At 45.1% G+C, this 24,823-nt stretch overlaps 1 protein-coding gene across 3 annotated transcripts in view; it reads left to right on the top strand.

Annotated features, from left to right (window-relative positions):
• The window catches only part of FYCO1 (FYVE and coiled-coil domain autophagy adaptor 1), a 102,472-nt gene that overhangs the window by 29,362 nt on the left and 48,287 nt on the right, over positions 1–24,823 (top strand). For all 3 annotated transcript variants that reach the window (XM_069088354.1, XM_069088355.1, XM_069088356.1), the window contains exons 5-13: positions 3,991–4,097; positions 6,633–6,776; positions 11,523–11,616; positions 13,065–15,485; positions 16,411–16,503; positions 17,026–17,144; positions 19,058–19,225; positions 21,309–21,458; positions 21,873–22,081. In XM_069088354.1, coding sequence (XP_068944455.1) covers positions 3,991–4,097; positions 6,633–6,776; positions 11,523–11,616; positions 13,065–15,485; positions 16,411–16,503; positions 17,026–17,144; positions 19,058–19,225; positions 21,309–21,458; positions 21,873–22,081 — 3,505 coding nt within the window. The remainder of the gene's footprint in view (positions 1–3,990; positions 4,098–6,632; positions 6,777–11,522; positions 11,617–13,064; positions 15,486–16,410; positions 16,504–17,025; positions 17,145–19,057; positions 19,226–21,308; positions 21,459–21,872; positions 22,082–24,823) is intronic.

Below are 24,823 nucleotides of genomic sequence, written 5' to 3'. Positions count from 1 at the left end.
ACTGAAAGGGCTTTGCTCATCATTGCTAGTTCTGCTCTCTGAGCTTCATGTGACAGTCTGTCAGGTGTTTGAAGATTCCCCCGCAGTCCCTGACCAGTCTTTTCTTTTCTGATCTAAGCTGCCCCCATTTCTTCTGTCGATTTTCACATGCAAGGTTCTCAGGTCCTTTTACCCTCCTGCCTGTCCTCTGAGGGTTCTCCTTCTTACCATTGTCCTTCCCAAGATGTGATTCCCAGGACTGGGCATTACACACCCATAGGATCTGAGTAGGGTAGAGGGCAGCAGACCTATCATTTTCTTGTTCCTAGAATTCTTATTCTTAGAAGCACAGTGGATAGAACGCCAGGCCTGAATTCAGGACTGAGTTAACATCAGGCTTCAGATGCTTGCTAGCTGTGTGACCCTGGGCAAGTCACTTCACTCTGTTTGCCTCAGTTTCCTCATCTGTAAAATGAGCTGGAGAAGGAAGTGGAAAGTCACTCCAGTGTCTCTTCCAGAAAACCCCCAATGGGATCACAAAGAGTCAGACATGACTGAACAACCACCACAAAATGGGGATAATAACAGCATCTACCTGGCAGGATCAGGTGAGAACATATTCATAAAGTGCTCAGCACAGGGCCTGGCTCACAGTCAATGCTGATAAATGTTTATTGATGGATTAATTGATGTTACACAGTTGCCTCATATCAAACCCACAATCCGCTAAAATGCCTGGGTGCTTTTCAAGCAGAATCTAGCTGTGCCTCCCCGAGTCGCACTAATGAAGCTAATTTGCTGAGCCCAGTGATAAGACTCTGTGTTTATTCCTGTTAGATTTCCCCTTAGTTGACTTCACCCAGCTTTTCGTTCTGTCGCCGTCTTTTAGCTGTCATGGTCATTCTGGTCACGCTCCCTGAGACACAGACACACTGAGTCAGCCTGCCACCCGTGTCTTTAGGATGCTTAAGGACACAGGGACTAAGGCTGAATCCCTGTGGGTTTCAGCCAGGGTCGTGTCATGGCTTGGCCTGTTGGCTGCCACGGTCATTCTGGTCACAGACACACTCAGTCAGCCTGCCGCCCATGTCTTCAGGATGCTTAAGGACATAGGGACTATAAGGCTGGACCCTGGTGGGTTCCACTCAGGGTCATGTCTTGGCTTGGCCTGTTGGCTGCCACGGCCCTTGTGGTCACGGTGTGTGAGCGGTCCCCCCTCTCCCTGAGACACAGACACACTGAGTCAGCCTGCTGCCATGTCTTCAGGATGCTTAAGGACACAGGGACTAAGGTTGGATCCTGGTGGGTTTCACCCAGGGTCATGTCATGGCTTGGCCTGTTGGCTGCCACAGTTGGAATCCCAGGGATGCCCTCTGGAGCCCTTCTTCCACACCGGCATGGCACCATCCTTGGCATCTCCAGTCTCCATCTAGTTCTGAAGGCATCTAATTGTTTGCATCTGTTTGTTTGTGAAACCACCACAGGCTTCTCTGTGGAAAGGACTCTAGCCCATATCTCTCCATCTTTGCCACAAAAATAGCATGAGAGTCGGTATCAGATTCTAGGCTAAAATTTAGGTTAATTGTATTTACAGCACATCAGCTTCAGTAGCCATATTGAAAAAGGAGAAGAGGCTAGTCTAATATGAACTATTACTTTTTTAAAGTAACAGTGTCTTTTGTTTAAGATATTTAAGGAAAGTTCCATACGGGAAGAATTCTGGAACACTGAAGGAGGGTGAAATGGGAACTATATTGTGACCTTCACTGTCCTTGGCAGAGGCAATAGAAGATAAACATCGAGTAGTTCTGGCTTCTCTTTGTCATTATCTATCATGGTCTCATCCTTTCCTCCCCCAAAGCAGCCCATGTTTGTTTTTCCAGAGTGTGTATTGGTGTCTGCGTAGGCAGGCATGGGGCCACAGAAGAGATGTGTGGCCTCCTGCATCGAGGTGACTGTGTTAGTGATGGACTGGAGTCCTTTGTGTTAGAATGCCCCAGTGCGTGGTACAGGGAGGTCCTGAGCACCCCCGCCCAAGCATTCTGCTCTCACCTGGTTTGTCGGTGGGCAGAGCATTGGGATGCAGGGATGCCAGCAGCCGCCTTGGGGGGGGTCTGACTTAACTTCTGTCTGCACTGCTGTTTGTGGCTGTCTCCCCCATTAGATTGGGAGCTCTTTGAAGGCAGGGACTGACCTTTGCCTCTCTTTGTATCTCTCCCCTCTGCTCAGCACAGTGCTAGGCACATAGAGACCCCTTGTTTTTGAAGAGGACCCATGACGACATCATGCTGTTAGGCCGGGCACAGTGTGTTCAGCTGTGGCTGCCCTGGCCTTCACTGGGCACCTGATAAGCGCTTCTTGACTGTTTGCTAGCGAGTCTGTGGGGTAGAGTATTCAGTCTGGGAGGAAGCTGCTGCCACCTCTGTAGCTTACCACATTTCACACTTTTAGAAAAGTTGTGGAACTTGACCAAGTGCCAATAAAACAGCAAAATGTGGGAAGAAACGGAGTTGTTGTGCGATTTGTCAACCTGGCAGTGCTTGGGGCTCGACCAGTTTCCAGTATCTTTCCCTGATTGACTTTTGTACTGTACTGCTTAATAACTTCATAGTATTTGCTTATGATGCCTGTTACTTCAAAAGAACTTTTTTTGCTGAGCATTATAAGGTGTATCCCATGGGATTTGGGGAGTAACTAGGTAGCACGGTGGATAGAGTCAGGATGACATCTTCCTGAGTTCAAATCTGAGTAGCTGTGTGTCCTTGGGCAAGTCACTTAAAATGAGCTGGGGAAGGAAGTAGCAACAACTTCATGATCTTTGCCAAGAAAACCCCAGATGGGGTCTGGAGAGTCAGTCACAGCTGAAATGAGGGAGCACCAACGTAGGCATTTTAAATATCTCTGACTTTGGGTGGAGTCGGAGATGCAGCTTCCTCCTCACGTCTGTGCCAGAAATCTGGCTGAATGTGGTGTCACAGGGAAGGGCTGTCTTCTCCAGGGCAGGACGCTCTCATTCTCATCTTTCCTTGTCTGTGGTGCCTGTCCTTGTGCCCAGCATGTAGTCAGCACTTTATTCATGTTTGTCAGTTGATCAATGGATTTCCACCTTTCCCATTAGGCCTTTGAGTATATGAATCAGGTTAGGGAAACAATGGACAGACTTGTCCTGAGGGTCCTCTGTGGCCCTTCCCTTTATGTCTTTAGCCTAGACAGACCCCTGCTCCCGGCTCTCAGAGTTGTGCCACACGGCGAAAGGGAATTAATCTTCGGAGCAGCCCGAGATGAAATACTGGTGCACCCTCCGCATCCCTGCCCCCATCAGACATTATCTAAAATCACCCAACCAGGTCTGCTTTAAGATTGTGTTTTGATAAGCAAGCTTATACATCAAAGTAGTGTAAGTCATATCAACTTTCTATCTAGAGTTTACCAAACAGAAATGGCAAGCATCAGCTTTTCACTTTTGTGACCCAAAGTATTTACAGACTCTCTAGCAACTCGAGTCAGGAAAGCCTCACAGGGCCAGCAGGCAAGGACGCACACGTTTTCCACTAGGCTGTCCTCTTACCTGGCATGTGCTCATCCTTTAGCCCCAAATAGTGTGAATTATCTGAATCCTGTTCAGAGAGCGCCCCATACCTAAAAACATCGACGTAACCGAGGAAGGAAAAACAGACTCCAAGGGGAGCCTTTTCATGGAAGTGGTGGAGAAGAACTGATCCCTTCAATATATTTTGCTATTCCTGCAAATGACTAGGAAACCAGGAGGTCCCAGTAGAAATTGAATTAACTCATGCTTCTTTTTTCCATTTCCTTTTGGTTAGCTTGTCATGGAATGGTGAAGGTGACCGTTAAATGTCTTTTGCCCAAAGGGTTGTGGAACTGAAGCCAAAAATATATTTGCAAATTGGTGAAAATGTCTCCCCTGAAGCTCTTTTTGAAGGGCACCTGGAAGGCTGGGTCATTTGGAATCTCAAGGCTGTTCCTTTCTTTATATTTTTGTTCCTCCAGCTCCGAACATCTCTTGGGAAGGGCAGGGCATTCATACGCTATTCTCTAGTGCATCAGAGACTGGCAGACACCTTGCAGCAATGTCTCATGAATACCAAAGTGACCAGGTAAGTGGAGAAGTAAGATCATAGCACCAGCAATGTTAGCATTTGTCCCAATATTGCGTTGGAGAAAGTTCAGTTATTTTTCTCTACAACTCACCTTTGGTGTTGGTGCTAACGAAGAGCTTACTTCATAAATATAGTGGTTAAATTAAATATGATATATGAATGTAGCGAAATATTGTGCCATATAAAATGGTGAAATGCTCGGTTTCAGAGGAAACTAAGACCTCTGTGAAATGATGCAGAGGGAAGTGGCAAGAAATAGGAGAACAATTTCTGTAATGGCAGCAGCATTATAGAGAAAACCAACTTTGAACAACTTTAGGGCTGTGATCAGTGAAATGAGTCCAGAAGACTGAAGATGAAGCAGGCCGCTCACTTCTTGGCAGAGAGATGATCAACTCTTAAAAATGCAGAGGGAGTCATGCTCTGGGGGCATGACCAACATGCGGATTTGTGTTGCTGGACTGTGCACGTTTGTGATGAGAGCTTTTTGTTGTTGTTCAGAGATGGGGGCAGCAGGATTGGGAGGGACAGATGATAAATGTGTGTGTGTACATATGTGTGTGTGTGTACACACACACACACACACACAAGTATACATTTTTGAGAGAAGTATAATATAGACCAGTAGCTAGGTGGTGAAGTGCACAGAGTGCCAGGGCTGGAGTCAGGAAGACTCATCCTTCTGAATTCAAATCCAGCTTCAGACACTACTAACTGTGTGACCCTGAGCAAGTCACTTACCCTGTCTGCCTCAGTTTCCTCATCTGTAAAATGAGCTGGAGAAGGAAATGGCAAACCATCCCAGTATCTTTGCCAAGAAAACCCCAGATGGGGTCAGGAAGAGTCAGACACAACTGATTAGATTGAACAACGAGAACAGAAATAGTGTAGAGCAGAGCAGAATAATGTCTGTAACCCTGTGCATCACAAGGCAGGGTTAAGTAGTGCCCATGAGTGCCTCCTGGATACCATTGGCAGGCCTCTTTAGGTACAGATGGGGAGAAGGAAGAAAGGAGGGAGGAAAATCTGCAAGAATAAGAGAAAAAGAATACAAGAGAGGAGGGATGGCAGAGAGCCACGCCCCAGATGCCAGCCCATTGTCTAATGGGAAATCCCGTTCAGAAGCCACAGAAGTAACTTCTGAATTAAAGGACAGAATTGAGGCGGGGCACGCCATGCCGAGAGTTCTGCTGCAGGGTTCATCTGACTGCACATGTGACGTCTGGCGGTTGAGGCGAGAACCTGTGGCCACGTGGTCATCACCAACACATCAACCTAGTTCCAGAGCTGGTGCTTCGGTGCCCTGGAGTCACAGCATACCTCTGGGGTCGCTGCTCTGAGACACTCATAGTACTTAGCACGAAGTCTGGCACATGGTGTTTCAATCATTCAGTCAGGTCTGACTCTTCATAAACTTGTAGACCATACGGTCCTGGAGGTTTTCTTGGCAAAGATACTGGCATAGTTTGCCATTTCCTTCTCCAGTTTTTCATGCAGGCAGAAGTCAAGTGACTTGCCCAGGGTCTAGTAAGTGTCTGAGGTCAGGTTTGAACTCAGGTCTTCCTGACTCCAGGTCAGCACTTTGTCCACCGGGCCACATGACTTCCCCTGGTATATAGTAAGCACTTAATAAATGTTTATTGAGTATTGGCCATTTACTGTTAGCTGACCTTTACATAAAGCATTTCAAGTTTGGGAGGAGCTACCAGAGATTGAAGATCATTTATCAAAAAGGCTTTGAAAAACCCAGAATCATGCTTTCCAAGACAATCTCTGGAATGGGGTTTTAGTTAGAATTGAGGTCAGTAGGCAGAATAAAACCTCATGGGTTTTAGTACTGGTTCATTGCAAATCAAGTGAAGCTGTTATTCTGTTGACAATTTAAAGTACAAATAATATTTAATTTCAGCTGAATATTTGGGACCTTTGCTTTTAAACTGGTCTAATCAGCAACAAGCTGAATCATTTTGATTTAGGGAGGAGTTTCTTTATCTTTTTTTTTGTTGTTGTTGTTAAAGAAAGGAAACTTTTCATGGAAACCTTTATTGATGTATAATTGTAATTATTGCAAATTTCTTGTCTAAAAAGTAGTCTGTTTATGAGTGCACCTTTTTGTGATGAATACAGATAGGGATAGGGCCTGGATCTGTTATTTCATTGGCATGAGAAATTCCCAGGTGAGAAAACTCTGCCTCCCAGTGCAAGTAGCACCTTCTCTGAAACTTATAGTCTTAGAAAATTGTCTAGAGAAATGAGAAGTTTGGTGAGTTGCCTAGGGTCACACAGCCAGGGTGTGTCAGGGGAGGGACTTGAACCCAGATCCTCCTGGTGCCATCAGATCCCTTTCTGCTATGCTACACACCTTTGTTTTCTTTTGTTTTCCTTATTAAGATACAGGCTTATTTGGCCACTTGGCTTTTTAATTGATGGAGGAGAGCTGTGTTAGCATTCCAGTGTGACACACTGGATAAATGGACTCAGTGAGTTCATTGATTCTTTGTATTGATCTGTGATCTTTCATCTCCTCCTCAGTGACTGGTACTATGCAAGAAGCCCATTCCTGAAGCCCAAGATGAGCTCCGACATCGTTGGACAGCTGTATGAGCTCACAGAGGTCCAGTTTGATCTGGCATCCAGAGGCTATGATTTGGATGCTGGCTGGCCAACATTTGCGAGGTACTTTGGAGAATTGTTTTCTTTTGTTATTTTATGGTTTCAAAAGATTAACGGTAATCTCTCCAGGGCAATGTGCATGCCATGTAAAAGTTATAAAGCTTTCCAGTCCTCTGCTGATTTTATTAATATTATAGAGGACATTGATAAAATAAAGCAGGTGAAAAGCCTGGTGTTAGACAAACTTAATTAACTGCTTAGTATATACAGATGAAGATGTGTCTGTACAGTGACTGACTTTTTAAGCCTGCCATTAACGTATATGATCTTGTTTTACTGAGGTTCATGGGACTTTGGCTTATTTGCATAAAAGAGCATTCCCACCGTGTTTATAGCGTCATTATGAAGACCTGGAAAAAAGTGATTGCAAAAGTTCTTTTCTGTAAGGGACTGTAAATGCCTTTAAAATAATGTGTCTGATGAACTAATAAAGAGGAGGACGATTGTAGAGCAGAAGTGGCTTGTTTAGCAGGGTTCCTGCTGGATAGGAGTTATTGCCTAAGCTGCACGTGGGCAGTTCCTTGGGTAATGTTGGCGAGATAGCATTTGTGACCTGACTCTTCCTCAACCAGATCCTGCTAGGATGTTGTCTCCTCTTGCTCCTTCCACACTGATGTAGGGGGACAATTTCTAGCCTAGAACAGGTAGTCAACTCATTTCAGAAAGACATACAACCCCCTTGAAGTTTAACGGGCACATGGACAAAGATGATTTTGTTCATCTTTTAAAAAAAAATTTATTCATTTTCAACTTAAATACAAAGCGAGGGGAAAAAAGAACATTTCCACGTATACAACAGAACACAGAGGATTAGATGTAAAACAGTTCCATTTCAAACTATTTACTTTTTAAAAAAATTTATATAATACACATTGTTTTCAGTTACTCAGCTTTCCTGTACTTTCTTCTACGTTTTCTGCTGTGTACTTTTAATTTTTTTTCTCCCTTTCTCCTCACTCCATCTCAGAGAAGGCTACAAGTAAGCATGAACATACACATGCATATACATATATACATACATGTCAGACCACACTAAACACATTTCTAGTTGGCCATTCTCCACGTCTTCGCATGTTTTTCTAAAGTCAACCAGCTCATCATTTCTTATATCACAGTTGTATTCCATCACAATCATACACAAGGTGGAAATGTTTTCTCACGTGGTCATCCAGTGGTTCAAAAATATTGATATGCCTCCAGAAATGAGCCGGTTTTCCTCTTATTAATAAATCAGTGAGAAACATACCCAGTGGAAAGAATTCTGGGAAGGTGGTGGCTTCGGGCTCTAAAGCTGTCCTCCACCAGAAGGGACAGAGTGGCCTCAGAGTGAATGTGGAGCCGCAGAAACAAACCAAAGTTCAGGCAGAGCAGTTGGCGGGTCAGCTTGAAAGGAGGTTTGGTCTGAGTGAAGTACAAACACCTCCGGCCCAACGCTCCAGAATCAACAGACAGTAAGCCCTGGGGGCAGCTGGGTTGGGAGGCAGCCTCAGCCTCATGGCAGAGCACCAGGGCCAGGAGCTGAGTGGGAGAATATTTAAGGCCCTTCCACTGCCAGGGGATGCCAAGAACAGCTGTGCTGACCAGAAGCAGTCCCAGGCTGTGGTTGTGGAGGAGGAATACACGCCTGGTGAGTGCAGAGCAGAAGGGTAGGGACCCTGCTGTCCGTGGACACTTTGAGGAGAGCAGAGCCCCTGGTTTTGGTTCCAGGGCATAGAGGACAGTTGAAGTTTGCAGCCACTGGAGGGATCGCAGGGAGCAAGAGCATTTATGGGACAGTGTGGCTGGGGGCCCTAGCCATGCCTTAGGGCTAGAGAGGAGAGCCCAAGGTTGGGCCTGGGACAGAGCTTAGAAAATAACCAAAGGTCCTGAGGCCTGGGGCATCATTCCTCCCCTCCAGACTAGAATTTGATAAAAATGGTAAGTTGCTAAAAGTAAAATAAAAGCTAGTAAGCCAAGGATAAAGAACACAACCATAAATAGCTGCTATGGGGATAGAAAAAGATCTGGGTTCATATTCAGAGGAAGATAGTAGAGCTAAAAAAGCCATTCCTTTTTCAAGGAGAAATGTCAAATGGTCCCAGGCCCAAAAAGAGTTCTTGGAAGAACTTAAAAAGTAATCCAAGAAAATCAAGAAAATTATGAAAAAAAAATGACCAACTGGAAAAATCAAAAACTTAAGAAAATAATTCCTTAAAAACTAGAATTGGGCAAGAGGAAGCTAATGACATTATGACACTAAAAAAATAATAAAAATATTGATGAAAAATAGAAGAGAAAGTGAAACATCTTGTCAAAAAACAACTGATCTGGAGAAAAAAATCGAAGAGGGACAATATAAGAATAGTTGAACGCCTTGATGCAGTATTATGAGAATATTAAAGAAAATTTCCCTGAAGTTCTAGAACAGTAAGGTAAAGCAAAAATGGAAAAAATCCACCTATCACTACCTGAAAGAGATCCCAGGAGGAAAACTTATAGGAATATCATAGCCAAGTTTCAAAGCTCCCAGATAAAGGAGAAAATATTGTAAGCAACAAGAAAAAAGAAATTTAAATATTGCAGAGCTGTAATCAGGATTATACAAGACCTAATAGCTCCTACATTGAAGGACCATAGGTCATGGAGTAGTATATTTTGTAGAGCAGAAGAGCTGGGGTTGTGACTAAGGGCAACTTCCCCAGCAAGGTTAGGTATAATCCTGAATGAAAAAAAAAAATGGATATTCAACAGATTGAAAGACTTTCAGGTATTTGTGACAAAAAGAACAGAACTTAAAGGAAGATTCAACATATAAGATCCAGGATAAATATAAGATAAACATTAAAGACCAATTACAAAGGACTCAATTTATATGAAAATATTAGTAGCACTCGTATGGCTGTCATTATTTGGGTAGTTTGAAAGGGAGAAGTGGGCTGAGCGGAGCATGATGGGGTGATTCTAAAAAATACAACTGTGTTGGAAGAGATGAAAAGGAGTAATCACCTCATACAAATGGGTCATGAAAGGAAGAATTGATACAGAGAAAGCAAGTCGCGCGGAGGACCGGTAGTGCTAGAACCTTACTCACTACAGGAATGGGTTAAATAAAGAGGGAACAACATATGAATCTAGAAAGGTTTAAAAGTCTTCTGAATTTAAGAAATAAGAGGGTGAGGGGGTAGGATAAGGGAGGGACTTTTAGAAGGATGTGTTAAGTAAGAATTAGAAGGGGGAGGGGATAAAGGGGAAACTCTTAGGTAGATTAAGGTGAAGGGTGAGGGAGAGGATAAGGGAGGGACTTTTAGAGGGGTGGATAGGTGAAGAGGTCAAGGTAGAAGATAGAAGTAAATTAGAGGAGTGAGGAGTATTATAGGGTAAATAAAGTAAGAAGGCTAGTAAGGAAAAATAGGATAGAGGGAAATACATAGCAAGTAATTATAACTTTGAATGTGTATGGGATGAATTTACTCATAAAACGGAAATGGGTTGCAGAATGGATTAAAAATTCAAATTCAATAATATGTCACTTTTAGGAAACAATACAAATGAGAGACACAAAATTAAAATAAAGGCTGGAGTAGAATTTATCATGTAAAAAAAGCAGGGGTAGTAATCATGATCTCAAAGTTAAAGCTAAAATAGATTTAATTAAAAGAGAAAAAGAGGGAAACTCCATTATGTCACTACTATCTCTCAATATTATTCAGGTATCATTTCTCAAATTATATAAAGAACTTTGGTAAATTTATAAGAATTTAACTTAACTTAATTTAATTTAATTGGTCATACCCCAATTGATAAATGGTCAAGGGATATGAACAGGCAGTTTTTTGATGAAGAAACAAAAACTATATATAATCATATGAAAAAATGCTCTAAATCACTATTGATTAGAGAAATGCCAGTTAAAACAGCTCTGAAGCAGTACCTCCCATCTATTAGATTGGCTAAAATGATAGATGCCCTTCCATTGGGGAATGGCTAACCAAGCTGATTGTGATGGAATGTATTGTGATATAAGAAATGATGAGTTGGTTGGTTTAGAAAAACATGGAAAGACTTAGACTTGTGAAGGAAGATGCTATCCATCTCCAGAGAAAACTGACAATAGAAATATGCATAGTATGGTCTTACATATATGTATATGTGTGTATGATATGTGTGTTTATATATTCATGTTGAATTGTATCCTTCTCTAGGGCAGTGGGGTGGGTGGTGGGAAGGAAGAAAAATTAAAAAGTGCATAGCAGAGACCAAAAAACATGTACAAGGATACCCTGGAAAGCTTGTTGGCTTTGAAAAGTGTGTAGCATTTGTCACCTAGGTTTTCTTGCAATGGAAATTGCTTGTTTTAATAACAGTAGAACCATCGCAGAACGAGAGCACGCTTTGTGAAATGTCTATGCCCCCTTTTCCCATGCTTTGTGACTGTGCACAGCCCACTGTGGGCTAACCTGAAAGCTCTTTGAGGCAGGAAGTGTCTTTTTTGCCTGATTACATTCAGCGTCTGCCTCAATTTTTACCAAATGGCAGTGGTCAAATCACTAAGGAATGTGCCAGGAAAACAGAGACAAAAATCAAACAGCCCCTGCCCTCAAGGAGCCTCCATTCTGCTCTGTGAATTTGATGTTATCTGGGTGAGTACAATCCAGGGGGATCCGTGCAGCAAAGGAATGGCCATGTGTAGATGAAACTCCGAAAGACACTTGAGGGAAAGATCCATGTGGCTTCATGTTTTGGTAACAGTGTCTTTCTCGTGGTTTGCAGGAGGACTCTGGCCTCCCTCGGCTCCTCGGCATACTTGTGGAAGCCCCCAAGTCGGAGTTCAAGTATGAGTAGTCTGGTGAGCAGCTATCTGCAGGTAATTGCCCGGGAGCCTGTCCTTGGCCTCTTTGTTGAATTAGAGCCATCCAGATGGGCTCCTCCACTTGGCATGGTACCCAGCATACAGTAGGCATTTAATAAATGCTTACTAACTTGACTTGATGATCTTCGGAATGAATCTGTGATCTGAGGCCTGAGGGGCACTAAGGAACTGAAGAGCTCTCCTTTCTACTCCCTGTTCCCTTGGAGGGGCTTCTGAATCTTTCTTCAGAGGTTTTGCAAACATGGTGGAAAGACCCATTTTATAATGAAAATAAAGTGAAGCCTCTTTGTCTCTGCTGCTCCCTTGAATGTCTAGAAATCTGCCTCTGTTATCATGACAGAATAGACAACTTAAGTACCATAGCGTACGACAGTTTGGGAAATCACACAGATGTTGTGCGATTACTGTTAAGTGTAAAATGCAGTGGGATAGAACGCTGGCCCTGGAGGCAGGAGGGCCTGAGTTCAAACCTGACCTCAGATGCTTCCTAGCTGTGTGACCCTGGGCAAGTCACTTCACCCTGTTTGCCTCGGTTTCCTTACCTGTAAAATGAGCTGGAGAAGGAAATGACAAACTGCTCTGGTATCTTTGCCAAGAAAGGAGGGAGACTTTACCTTAGTATTGCTTAAAATCTTTCTGGGAGTTATTAGTAAGGTGTTAGAGCTGAACACAGTTTTGTCAAGTTCCTTCCTTTGTGTGAGAGGATCACGTTCAATTTAGGGATCTAAAGGGAAGTTCCTTAAACAACTTTTCTCCCTGTTCCGTGCTGGGGCCGCACAGTCTCATACCTCGGTGCTCAGGAGGAAGCAGAAGCTGAATCCTCAGGATTCGGTTAGTAGGGCCAGGTGAGCCAGACACAGATAACAGGCTACATCATCTCCGATTCTGCGTCACCGCATGTCTGTGAGTATGTTGTTTCGTGTCTGTGATCTGTGCTTTAGTTTCCACAGTTTCAAATATAGACAGGACTTTTAACAACCTGGTAGGGGAATAATTTTAGTAAAGTATAAATTTTACAAATGAGGTTAATAATGCTAATAGAAGGTAGAATTGATTACTTTAGTGCCTTAAAATTTGCAAAGCCCATTGCATATTTAAATTCATTTGATCCTTATGATGACCCTTTGAGATAGCTGCTATTATTATACTGATTTTGCAGTTGAGGAAACTAAGATTGAGGGAGGGTAAATGACTTGTCCAAGGTCATACCTCTAGTAAGTGTCTGAGGTCAGATTTGAACTTAGGTCTTCCTGACTCTTTTCTATCTGCTGTGCAATCTTGCTGCCCCCAGGGGTTATCTTTCACCATATAATTCCCCCTGATTTTCACTTCCACAATTAGCCCCCTGAAGTCACCCCCACAGCTGTCCTCCTTGAAGATTTACTGATGTTTGTGTGTATATATTCCCAAGAGATTTCATTCCTCTGCTTTTGTTTCCCCAGACTCCAGACTTGTCTTCCAGCTTCGATGTGAGCAGCTCCATGAACGCAGAGGCCCTGGAAGGGTTTGATGAAATGCGTGTAGAGCTGGACCACTTAGAGATAAGGGAAAAGGAGTTGCAGGATCGCCTGCAGCAGTTGGAGAGGGAGAACCAGGAGCTGAGGAAGACCGTGGGCCTCCAGACAGAGCAGATGCAGGCAGAGCAGGAAAAGGGACGAAGCCTGACAGAGGAGAATGCCCGACTGACCCAGAGGGTGGCCGAGCTCCAGAAGGAGTGTCTGATCTCCCAGTCCACTCAGAGCACCATGCAGGAGCTACAGAGATGTCTGGAGATGCTGGAGCTGGGCACAGCTGAAAATCAAAGGGAGTACCACTCCACCCTGCAACAGCTGGAGTCCAAATTACAGCCTCTGGTGCAGCAGCTGGAGACAGCCTGGGACGCCATCACCTCGAAAGACCAGTGCATTGCCGACCTCCAGGCCAAGCTGGCCGTGGCTGAGGAGAGGAACCGGGAGACCCTGGGGAAAGAAGACACAGGGATGGATGTGAGGGGTCAGCAGGCCTTCTCCCAGGACCTCCAGGATCTAGTGGAGAAACAAGTGGTTGAGCTGGACAGGCTGGCCAAGGAGTTAAAACAGAAAGAGGAAGCCCAGGGAGAGCTTGAGTCCAAGTTCAGCACTTTGGTCACAAGCTCCCGAGAAGAAAACAGGAAACTGCTCGGTGACCTGGAGGGGTTAGTCAAGGAGATGGAGCCTCTACGGGAAGAGCTGTCGTCAAAAGGGACAGAGGTGACTGAGCTCCGGCTCCAGCTCAGAGAATCCCTGGCGAGCTCCAGGTCTCTTGAAGAGGAATTGGAAGAGTTAAGAAAGCAAGAGAGGCTGTATCAAGACGAGCAGAGGCAGGAGAAGGAGCTGCTGCAGCAGGAGACCAAATCCCTGACCAAGCAGCTGCAGCTTCTCGAAGCCCAGTTGTCCCAGGCCAGCCAGCACGTGAGCAGCTTAGAGCAGCAGCACAAGCAGCTGCTCAGTGACCGGGACCGTCTCCAGCAGAAGGTGGGGGAGCTCGAATATGTCCTGGGGCAGCAGAGTGGGGAGCTGGCTGCTGCTAGGGAGGGGGGCGCCCTCCTGCCTCAGACCAGAAGGAAGCCGGAAGAGAAGGGGCCACGGGAGGCCCAGGCCGCCTGCACAGTGGAGCCAAGAGGCGCTGTCCAGGAGGAGGAGCTCCAGAACGCTCTCCACCGCAACCAGGTCCTGGAGGACAAGCTCAGGACCCTGCAGGCCGATTATGAAGACCTGAGGCAGCGCGAGGCCGCCATCAAGGGCTCCCTGGCATCCCTGGAAGCGGAGCAGGCCAGCATCCGCCACATCGGGGACCAGATGGAGAAGAGCCTCCTGGCCGTGAAGAAGGCCAAGGAGACCATGAAGGCCCAGGTGGCTGAGAAAGAAGCAGAGATCCAGAGCAAGGAGGGCGAGTGCCAGCAGCTGCGGGCAGAGCTGGAGCGGTGCCAGAGGCAAGCTGAGGCCCAAGAGGAGGAGATGAAGGGCCTGAGGAGCACGTGCCAGCATCAGACCCAGCTGATCGAGGGCCTCAGTTTAGACAAGGGAATGATGGAGAAGAAAGCCCAGCTGGAACAAAGCCTGGACCGGGACAGAGAGACACAAGAGCTAGCTTCCCATCTGGTGCTGATGCAGAAGCAGCTGGAGATCCAGCAGGATGAGTCTGGGAGGTCGCAGGCCGAGGTGATTGAGCTCCACGTCAAGCTGCAGAGGGCCCTAGAAGGCCAGGAGAAGGCCCAGAGCCGGCTGGCCGTGGCGGAGACCCTCCTGGAGGAGAGCAGAGGCCTGGTCCAGCAGCTGAAGGAGCAGAATGAGAGCCTCAACCGGACTCACGTGCAGGAGCTGCTGCAGTGCACCGAGAGGGAAGGCGTGCTGAGGGAGGAGAAGGACAGAGAGGCCCAGCGGAGGGCCGAGCAGGAGAGGCAGCTCCAGGAGGAGCTGGCCCGGGCCAAGCAGCACTGCGAGCTGGCCCAGCTAGAGCATGCCGAGGTGCAGGACCAGCTCCACCGGGCCAACACGGACATGGCTGAGCTCGGCATTCAGGTCTGTGCCCTGACGGCAGAGAAGGCGCAGGCCGAAGAGAAGCTCTCCCGGGCCTCGCAGAAGCTTGTGGAGGCTGAAGAGAGGGCTTCCAGGGAGCAGGAGGGCCTCCAGCGGGATTTGGAAGGGCTCAGGCAGGAAAGGGACAGCCTGTGGGAGAAGCTGCAGGTGGCCCAGGAGAGTGCCCGCACGCTGCCCAGCCTGCAGACCCAGCTGAGCCTGGCCGAGAAGCAAGCCCAGAGTGTGCGGGAGGCTGGGAGGGAAGAGCTCTCCATAGTGAAATTCCAGATGAGCACGGAGATCATGAACTGCCAAGCCAAGCTCAAGGTAATTAGCAGATTATCATCCCAGAGTTAAGTCCCTATGACCTGTGGCCAGGAGCTGTTGCCTCTTCCTGGGTAAACTCATAGGCTCACATGCCCCTCTTGCCTCTTTGACTTTGAGAGGCATCTGACACCCCAAATGAAGCCCATCTGTTCTTCTCAAATGTCTGATCATGACCAAACATTTCATGTTACTAGGGAAATACATCTCCACCCAAATCCTGTTTCCTACAAAGTCGAAACACAAGATTGGATTAAATGACTTGCCCAGGGTTGCACAGCTAGTAAATGTCTAAGGCCAGATTTGAACTCGAGTCTTCTTGACTCCAGGCCCAGTGCTCTATCCACTGTGCCATTAGGATGGTATGTCCAGATATCTAAAGATAGCACTTGGCCTCTATCCTGACTGGCCCATAGGACTGGATGTTCTGTTCCACCAGATTATGGTTTTAGTTTTGGGAAAATGTCCTGACTAGTTTTAATAAAAACTTTGGGATTAGAGAGGTCTGCAGCTGCTGTATATCTTACTGTCTACAGAATTAAAATCCTAGAGTTAAAAACTGGGCATGTGACAGGACAAGTATGAGGTTTGGTGACTTGAATATTTATATTGGTGTTTATGAGACGTCAGTGGGTCAGACCCTGGCCTTACTCCAGTCTGGCAGCTGCCCACCTGCCTTTCCAGCATATGCATCCTAGCTAACAGTGGCAAGCAGAGCTGATATTTCTTGTACATTTTTGACCTTTTCCTATAAGATCCTATAGGATTCCATTGCCTCGTGGCCTTGGGCAACCCAGGAGGTAGTTTTCTGAGGTGGTCACTCCCTAGAAGATGCAAACTTGGACAAAGGAAGGGATCTGTTATACTAGAGGCTAGGACCTTTCAGCTATGTCTACCACTTCAGTATTTTTTCTCTTGCCCATACCAGGCCGTGAGTGAAGAATGTAAGAATCTAAAGGGTCAGCTGGAAGAAAAAGATGGGCAGCTAAGGGCAGCTGAAGAGGAGACTGCAAAGCTGAAGGTAGGCCTGGGCTTGTCTCTCAGAAACCTCATGATAGGTGACTCTGGGGTCAGTGGGGTCTGAGACTGGTAAAGTGGCTGGCTTACACGGCCATGTACCACACCAGACAAAAATGGCCTAAAACTGTTGTCTGCTTTTCTCGTGGCATCAGCCATTCTATTTGTGATGAAGAAGTTCTATGGTTTGGTTTTGGAGGTCTGACTATTGAGTCTCACTGTGAAATTTCCAGTTGTCAGTTTGAAACTCATTGTTTTGTCTTTAAAGTCCTCTGTACGTTGAAAAGTAGATGTGGCCAGATGCTGGCTTTCCATGGCCCGTGTTTTCCAGTCTACGTTCATTCACTCTTATGTCAGCCCCTCTTGTCCACCTCTCTCATTTCTGTCATCATCATATCTCCCATTATGGCTTCTTTAATCTACTTTTTAACAGTGACACAGCAGGCATCTCAGTTGTGTTTTCTCTGAAAATTGTGCTTTCTGGTTTGGATAATTCTGTTGGTTGTTTCTTGATTTTGTTTGTTAGGCCACGAAAGCAGGTTTGGGGAAGGAATTGGAACACTCAACAGAACAGCTCGCCAAGTACCAAGCTACGGTCACAGCAAAGGAAGGGGAAGTCGCAGCCCTGAATGCCAGCTTGGAAAGGTTGTTTCTATCGCTCACACACTCCCTTAGCTCTGTAATGCTGCCAGAGAAGAGAGGGTGTAGGTGAAGGAGAGAAGAAAACAGATGACTTCTGGTCCTTACTAGGGGAAACTTTTCTGGTATAAGACCCGGGAAATCAGAAAGCACTGGATTTGACGTTCTCTTACTAGTATCTTTCCACAATGCACCAAGCTCAGCTTTCCTGCTGCAGTAGGCACTGAAAGCTCCCCATCATATCAGGCTAAGGAGTGTTACAGCTCATTGTGCTTTGCCCTAAAGGAGTCTTCTTATCTGGGAAAGATGCTTCAGGCTGCCCAGCGAGTACCCTGGGTGCTCAGCCTAGGTAGAAGTGAGTAAGACGTTGGGGGGATGTTTACATTTTCACAACAAAGCCGTGTATCTCTCCATCCCCTTTGTTATTTCCTGTGTGAAATGTCACACCACAGTATCAAATGTGGCATTGTCAAAGGTTAGCCATCGGCCTGGAGGAAAGCCAGCTTTGGCTTCAAATGCCTCCTGCAAACCAGGCTCTTCATTCCTTTTATTGAGTTTGCTTGAGACCTAAAATGTGTACCCTTTAAATTTTACATGGGATGGTGGGGGAGGAGCCAAGGTCCTTCCTTGGTCCTGGCATCTTTTGTCCTTTGGTAAAACTCACAGTTACTGACTTGTATCCAGTAAGTTCGAAGACTCTACCAAGCTTTACTCTTCAAGGCCCTATAAATTGTCTAATTAAAGTATTACAACTCAATTTGACACAAAAAGGAAACTACGTTTTCCAGAGAAAATGTACATGTCTTAATTCTCCCCTAACTCTGTTCCAAAACCTTCTTTACCCAAGCCTATCACCACAATGGACACTGGAAGTTACTTTTTGGGGTATATAGAAACCAAAGCTTTCAAATGTTTCTCTGCTCGGTTTTTAAATATTATAAACCTGCAATGATATATAGACCTCATTCAGGACTTGCCTCCTCTTTGGTTGATAAAAATTAAGTTATTCAGCAAACATTTATAAAACTACAACTGCATGCATAGCAGTCCATTAGGTGTTGGGGAAGATACAAATTATGGATACATATAATTCCTGCTCTGATGTGTGAGGGAGAAATGGGACACATACACAAATAACTGATGCAAAATAATGCGTGGTAAGTGCATAAGAGAGGAGCAAAACACTTTAAATCATTGGAAGGGGGAAGTCATTGCTGACTAGAGGTTTGCTAATGAAGGTGTCAGAGACCAAGGGCCATTTGAGTTGGGCTTTTCAGATGAATAAGTATTGAACTGACAATGTTGGGAGTGAAGGAGATATTCCAGGAATGGGGAACAGCTTGATTAAAGGCATGGATGCGGTAAGCCAGTGCAGTTTGGCTGAATATATAAATAAAAGGAAGGAAGCAGTGTGAAAGAAGACTTAGATTTGTTGGGAATGCCTTCTAGAGCAGTGTGCTTTTGCAGACCCATTTGGAGAACTCTTTACCTTAGAGAAGGATGGAGTTAAGGCAGTTGTAGAGAGTTAGATTTTGGAGTAAGAAAAATGGCATAGTGCAGGCATGTCACACATATGCTATTCTGAAGGAGATTTTTGCAGAGCTGGAGCTTGATCCTGTAGTATTGAGCAAGACTTAAGTCTCCCAGAATTTGCTGTGCATCTCATAGTTTTACACGTGATAATTCCAGAAAGGAATCGGCCAGGATGTGAGGCTACAAAGGTCAGTGAATGAAGGCATCAAACGGCTGGTCAGAACAGCACTGAGGGTGTCACCACATTCATAAAAGAATCAGATGCTCTTGTTGGAAGGTTGCAGGGAACCCCGGCTTCACCAGACATTGTATGATGTGCTAGAAGTGGCTAATGTGAGACTGTAGGCGTAAGAACTAATTTCAGAGAATCTTTGAATCTTCCTCAGATTGCAAAAGGACCTCGAAAACTCAGATGCAAAAGCCCAAGAATATTGGGACAAGCTCAACCAGGAGATGGTAGATCGAGAAAAAAATGAACAGCAGATGCTAGCCAATTTGGATGATCTGAACAAAACCAAGAAGTACCTCGAAGAACGGCTAATAGAACTTCTCAGGTGGGCATCATGGCTTTCAAGAAGTTACTAGAACTTTAAATAGAATCCTTTTTTTAGTTAAATAAAATAAATGTAGATCTCAACCTTATTCTATCTATGGAACATATGCCCCAAATTTCAACTACCTTTTATATGCTGAGTCATTTATATATATAGTCATGCTGAGTCAAATAACTTAGCATGCTAAGTCAAATAAAATTAATCATATCTTTCATGCATCCCTGTGCAGAGTAATATGGGAACTCATCCCCATGAATAGCACTTATGGGTAAGTTCAATCTTCCTAGGATTGTATTTTTAAAAACTGTATCATGGTGGTAATTTTAAAAAACTTCCTGATTGAAAAAAGTCAAAATACAATTTTTTAGATAGTTGTCCTAAGAATGAAAATCTTTTTACTAATTTAAGGAAGATTTCTGTCTTGCCCCTTCTCTATACGTCTAGTTTCTCTCTTCCTGCATGGTCCAATCAATAATTCAGTAAGCATTTATTCAGCCTCTACTAGGACTAGGCATTGTGCAAGACACCCAAAGATACAAAGACAAATATGAAATGGTGCCTGCCCTCACGAAGTTTGCATTCTATCAGGCAGGCAAGCATGTATTTATATAGATATTTATATACACTATAAATACAAGGTGGGTTTTTTGTTTCCTTTTTAGGGAGAGTTAACTAGCATCTGAGGGTAGAAGGGAGTCAGAAAAGGCCTCTTGTAGAAGGTGGTACTTGAGCTAAATCTTCAAGGAAACAAGAAGTGGGGTGAGGGTTGGGGTGGGGGGGAGAGGTGTGTTCCTTGAAGGTAGGGACTGTTTTTTGCCTTTCTCTGTATCTGCAGTTCTTAGCACAGGGCCTGACAATTAGAAAAACTTTTGTAAATGCTTGGTAACGAACAGATTATCCGACTTAATGAACTTCAGAAAAAGTATTTTTTTATATGACTTCTTTGTCATGAGTCTTATGCCTTAAGAAGGAAAATTCTGTTGTTACCTTTCTTTGAAAAAAAAATTACACACATACATGCTCATACATGTATGCATATATACATGCATATAGCATATGTAATATAATTTGTCTAGCAGTTTATTGTACATTTTGAAAGTGCTTTCAGTCAAGCAGGCCAGCTTTCGTTTCAGCCTCTCCTCTACCTTGCCATATGCTAGGTGTTGGTGATAGAAGGACAGAAATGAAGTGATCCTTGCTTTTAAGTAGCTTATAGTCTTCTGGACAGCACAATATATACCTGCATAGTTATATACGCACCAGTCGTGGGCAGCTTGGGAGCACAGTGGTAGAGCACCCGGCCAGGAGCCAAGAAGACCAAAATTCAGATCTAGCTTTCTAGCTGAGTCACAGTGCCTGGCACACAGCAGGGGCTCTATAAATGTTCGCTATTATTATTTGTAAAATAGGTGCTATATAAATGTGTATTCCCTTCCCTTTTCCTTTCCCCTTTCTGTCTAGGTATCTCCGTTCCTTCATCTGTCTCCTCTTGTGTACTCTCTCCCTTTAGATGGTAAGCTCCTTGAGGGCAGGCACTATCTTTTTGTTAATTGTATCTGCAATGCTTAGCACAATGCCTGACACATAGTAGTCTCTTAATAAATGTTTATAGAGACCTAGTATGGCCAGCCTGAATCAATTGTTCAGGTATGGTTTTAACTAGCTGACCTTGGAGATCCTTTCAGCTCTGAGATTCTGTGACCTTATCTGAGGCAACAACCAAGAGCCCCAAACCCAGAGCTATATGTTTAGAATTAAGTACAGGTTGCAGTCTTGTTGCCTGGGGCAGAAAGAGTATATCAGTGAGACCAGAGCTAGGAGAGAGTGATCTAGGGATCCTTTCTGATTGTCCAAACATAGTTAACAAGAACTTGTTAGTACTTAATTGGTTTATATCACCTTGCTAGTTACTGTGGGGAGTGAAGAGGAATGTATGGAATAGTGGGGTATTCTCTAAAATGGAAGAGTTAGGAAACAGAAGATTTGGGGTCAGTGTTCAGGATAAAGCAAGAAGAACTCTAAGCTTTTCTTTTTTGGTCTTTTTCTTTCCCTTTCTCTCTTAAAACAATTGCTTCCTCACTAGGGACAAGGATGCTCTTTGGCAAAAATCTGATGCCTTGGAATTCCAACAAAAACTGAATGCAGAAGAAAGATGGCTGGGAGACACAGAGGTGAATCACTGCTTGGACTGTAAGCGGGAGTTCAGCTGGATGACGCGGCGGCACCACTGCAGGTCAGTGCAGCAGCCCAAAGCGTTTGTAGACTAATCCTGCCTCTGCTACTCACCATCTCTGCCACTCTTGGCAAGGCGCTCAGCCTTGCTGAGCCTCCTGGGTAAAACGAGATGCACAGTCCTTGCATATTGCCACCTCCACGTCCCTGCTCATTAGATGAGGGACTTGGCCTCAGACCTCCAAGTTCTCTTCTGGCCCTTAAAGGCTGATGCTCTGTGACCCAGAGCCCCCTGCTCCCTGTTAGCCCAGTGTCCTTTCTGTCAGGTCGCTCTCCTGATGGCCCTCCAGGCTCCTGAAAGGTTAGAGAAGCAAATGGGGAGCCAGCCAACAGAGGGAGACACGCTCCCTGTGCAGCGTTCCAGGCTGTCCGCAGCACGGCGCCTTTCTCACTCTGAATCTCTTCTCATTATTAGGATATGTGGCCGCATCTTCTGTTATTACTGCTGCAACAATTACATCATGACCAAACACAGTGGCAAGAAAGAGCGCTGCTGCCGGGCCTGCTTCCGGAAGTACACAGACGGCTCCAGCTCCCCAGACAGCTCTGGCTCCATGGCCTCCCAGGGCGAGCTCCCCTCTTCTCCATCCATGTCATCAGGCGACCCAGCCGCCAGAGTCAGAGGTCAGGCTCCTCCTCTCCTCTGTTCTCTAGCTCCCCACCGGGCAGCCATTTGTATTCCACTGGGTTGGGTTGCTTTTACTTCTCATACTGGAAATACATCTAAAGTTATTTCTTACCTGAAACAACTTCCCAGTTTTTGCTGAAAACACATGTGCATGAGTACAGGAGTCTGGCAGATTTAAGAGAGAACATCAGGGTTTTAGCAAAGCTAGAGGTAATGGCAGACACTCTTGGTTCATCCTCCAGTAAAGTCCTCCACTTTTCTCTGGGGTTCAAGAATTACCCTGGATTAGGGAAAGTTAGGCCAGTAACATAAGCTCTGGCACATCAGGCCAAGCTGAAACGGGAACCCAGTGAGATAGTGTATCTGACATCAGGACACCAGCCTGGATCACTCTAGAAAGGCTTTTCATCACTCTGCCAGTCGCAGGATGATGAGTCTTTTCAGCCATAATTCATGAAAACTGTCCCCTGAGATGTGGAGCGCTTGACATCTGTATCACTGAGAAAGGGTGTCACTCATCCTTGAAATCAGGGATTCTCAACTGAGGGTTGGCAAGCATGTTTTTCTAAGAAAAACATATTGGTAGTTTTTCGGCATCATTGGTTTCCTTTGTAATTCTCTATGTTTTATGCATTTAAAAATATGATTCTGAGAAGGGCTCCAGAGGCTTCACCAGAGACTGTCAGAGGAGTCCCTGACCCCCAGAAGGTTAAGAAGCCCTTATTTAGCCAGGTCCTCAGCAAGGCCAGTATGGTAACTTACTTTGATCCCATAGTAGCTCAATGCATACCAAGTAGAAAGAGGTCTGCTTTGTTCATTTATGTCGTGGCTTACATCCTCTTCTTTCCCTTCGTTGGCCTCTCTTTTCCTCTTCTCAAGTTGACAAATTAGTGTGTAGAAGGTTCTTCACAGACATAGTCCCATTCCTTTTTTACCTTGTTTTTTGAGGTCTGCTTCCATTCATTGTTTGGTTAGAGATCAGCCCACCATCAGAAGAAAAGTGGCTGTGTCAGAGAGGCAGCGAGCAGAGATTAGCCATGGGGTCAGCTCCTGATCGGGACACTGTCCTTATCACCCGCAGTGTAATAAAAGCAACCTGTCGTCCCCCCAGTGTTCCTCCCACCCTTCCTACTTTGATGGGAGGAACCACGGTGATGCCCTATCTGTGAGTCTGGAGCAGGCAGAGTCTGAAGATTAGAGAGTGGGAAGGGCCCTAGGCCTGGGGTCAGAGCCTCACCACGTGTCCACATCCATGTGTGGCTCACTTAATCTCTCTCCATCTATGAAATGAGGAATTGGGTTGTGTCTCCTGCCCCACAGGGCTGTGGTGAGCCGCCTGCTTTGTAAACCACAAAGTACTATTTACACAGGAATTATTACCGACTCATGTCCTGGGGTCTGTTTTTCTTTCTGACTTCCCCTGCCTCCTGTTTTCTTGTCACCTGGTTTCTTTAGACCTGTCCTGGTATCTCCCAGGCCTGGGGCCTGCGGGTAGATTGATTCATACAGCTGACATCAGCGCATTAGCTGTACTGTTGTTTTACTAACCAGTTTACACAGTGTAGCAGCAAGCACCCCAAGCGTGCTCAGGGTGGCTGCCCATACAGGTTCTTGGATCTGCTTTGTTAAAGGAAAGCAACTCAAAATGGGTTAACAAGCTTACTTTAATCAGTCAGACATATATCGTTTACCTTGTTCAGGAGAAAAGGTCAGCACCCCGAACTTCAAAGTATACAGGCAGAATTATCAAGACAGAAACAGATCAAGTAGACAGATTTCCAAACTGTCCAACCATTACATCCATACACAGTCAACATCTGGGTTTCCACATCTGGGTTTTTCAAAGCCGGGGGGGGCCCTGGACAACGGCTTCCCAGAATACAGATCAAATCACAGAACACTTCTCAAAGTGAGCCCCCAAAACAAAGCCTCACATCAGGGCTTATATAGCCTTCTCCTGGCTCAGAGAATGTAACAACCTTATTGACTCACTGGCCAATCAAGAAGTATCTACTGAAAAACAAGCCTCCCACCCCAGGCTTCAGGTGCACTTTAGCCTAGGGGCAGGGAAGATCTTTAAATTTGCATTTCCATTACACACAGTCAGAGGTACGAGTCACCCCAGCAAAGGCACAGTCACTGCACATTTTGACTGGTAAACAGATTGCCATTCAGGCCTGAAAACCACCCAAGGACTTCTGCTGGAAATGTGGGTGGGGGAGCCCTTGTTCTGACATGTGCTAAGAAGGCCTAACTCTTCTCCATGATCTCTCAGGCCATGTACCGTCAAAGGTACAAAAGGTGGAGTTTTCTCTTTTGTTCAGTTTCTTCCCTGGTGGAAATGCAGGGAGTTTCTAGTGTTTGGTCAGTCGGTCAGCAAACAAGGATTATGGGTTTACATGTGCTCTAGGCACTGTGCTGAGGGTCAGGGTACGAAAAAAGGCAGACTGTAAGCAGTCTGTGCTTTTAGGCTTTGAGATGCATATATACTTACATGTATTATGTGTAACATATTAACATAGAAATATTCATAAAACTATATGAACATGTGGATTGTGCACATATATACACATGCACACATACACAGACAGATGTATATTTATATACGCATATGTTTACATATATGCATATGATTAAAAATTAGCAGTGGAATCAGCCTACTAATCTGGAGAAAATATAACCCCCAATTTTTTTTGATGTGTGTGTGTCTCTATGTCCATCTGTCTATATATTTAAAC

The sequence above is a fragment of the Petaurus breviceps genome, unplaced genomic scaffold (assembly GCF_028583685.1).
Source record: "Petaurus breviceps papuanus isolate PSGF00001 unplaced genomic scaffold, PetGlider_PUasm1.0 185, whole genome shotgun sequence".
NCBI classification, from domain to species: Eukaryota; Metazoa; Chordata; class Mammalia; order Diprotodontia; family Petauridae; genus Petaurus; species Petaurus breviceps.
The sequence above is the reverse complement of the archived record's forward strand: the minus strand, read 5'-3'. Positions and strand labels throughout refer to the sequence as shown.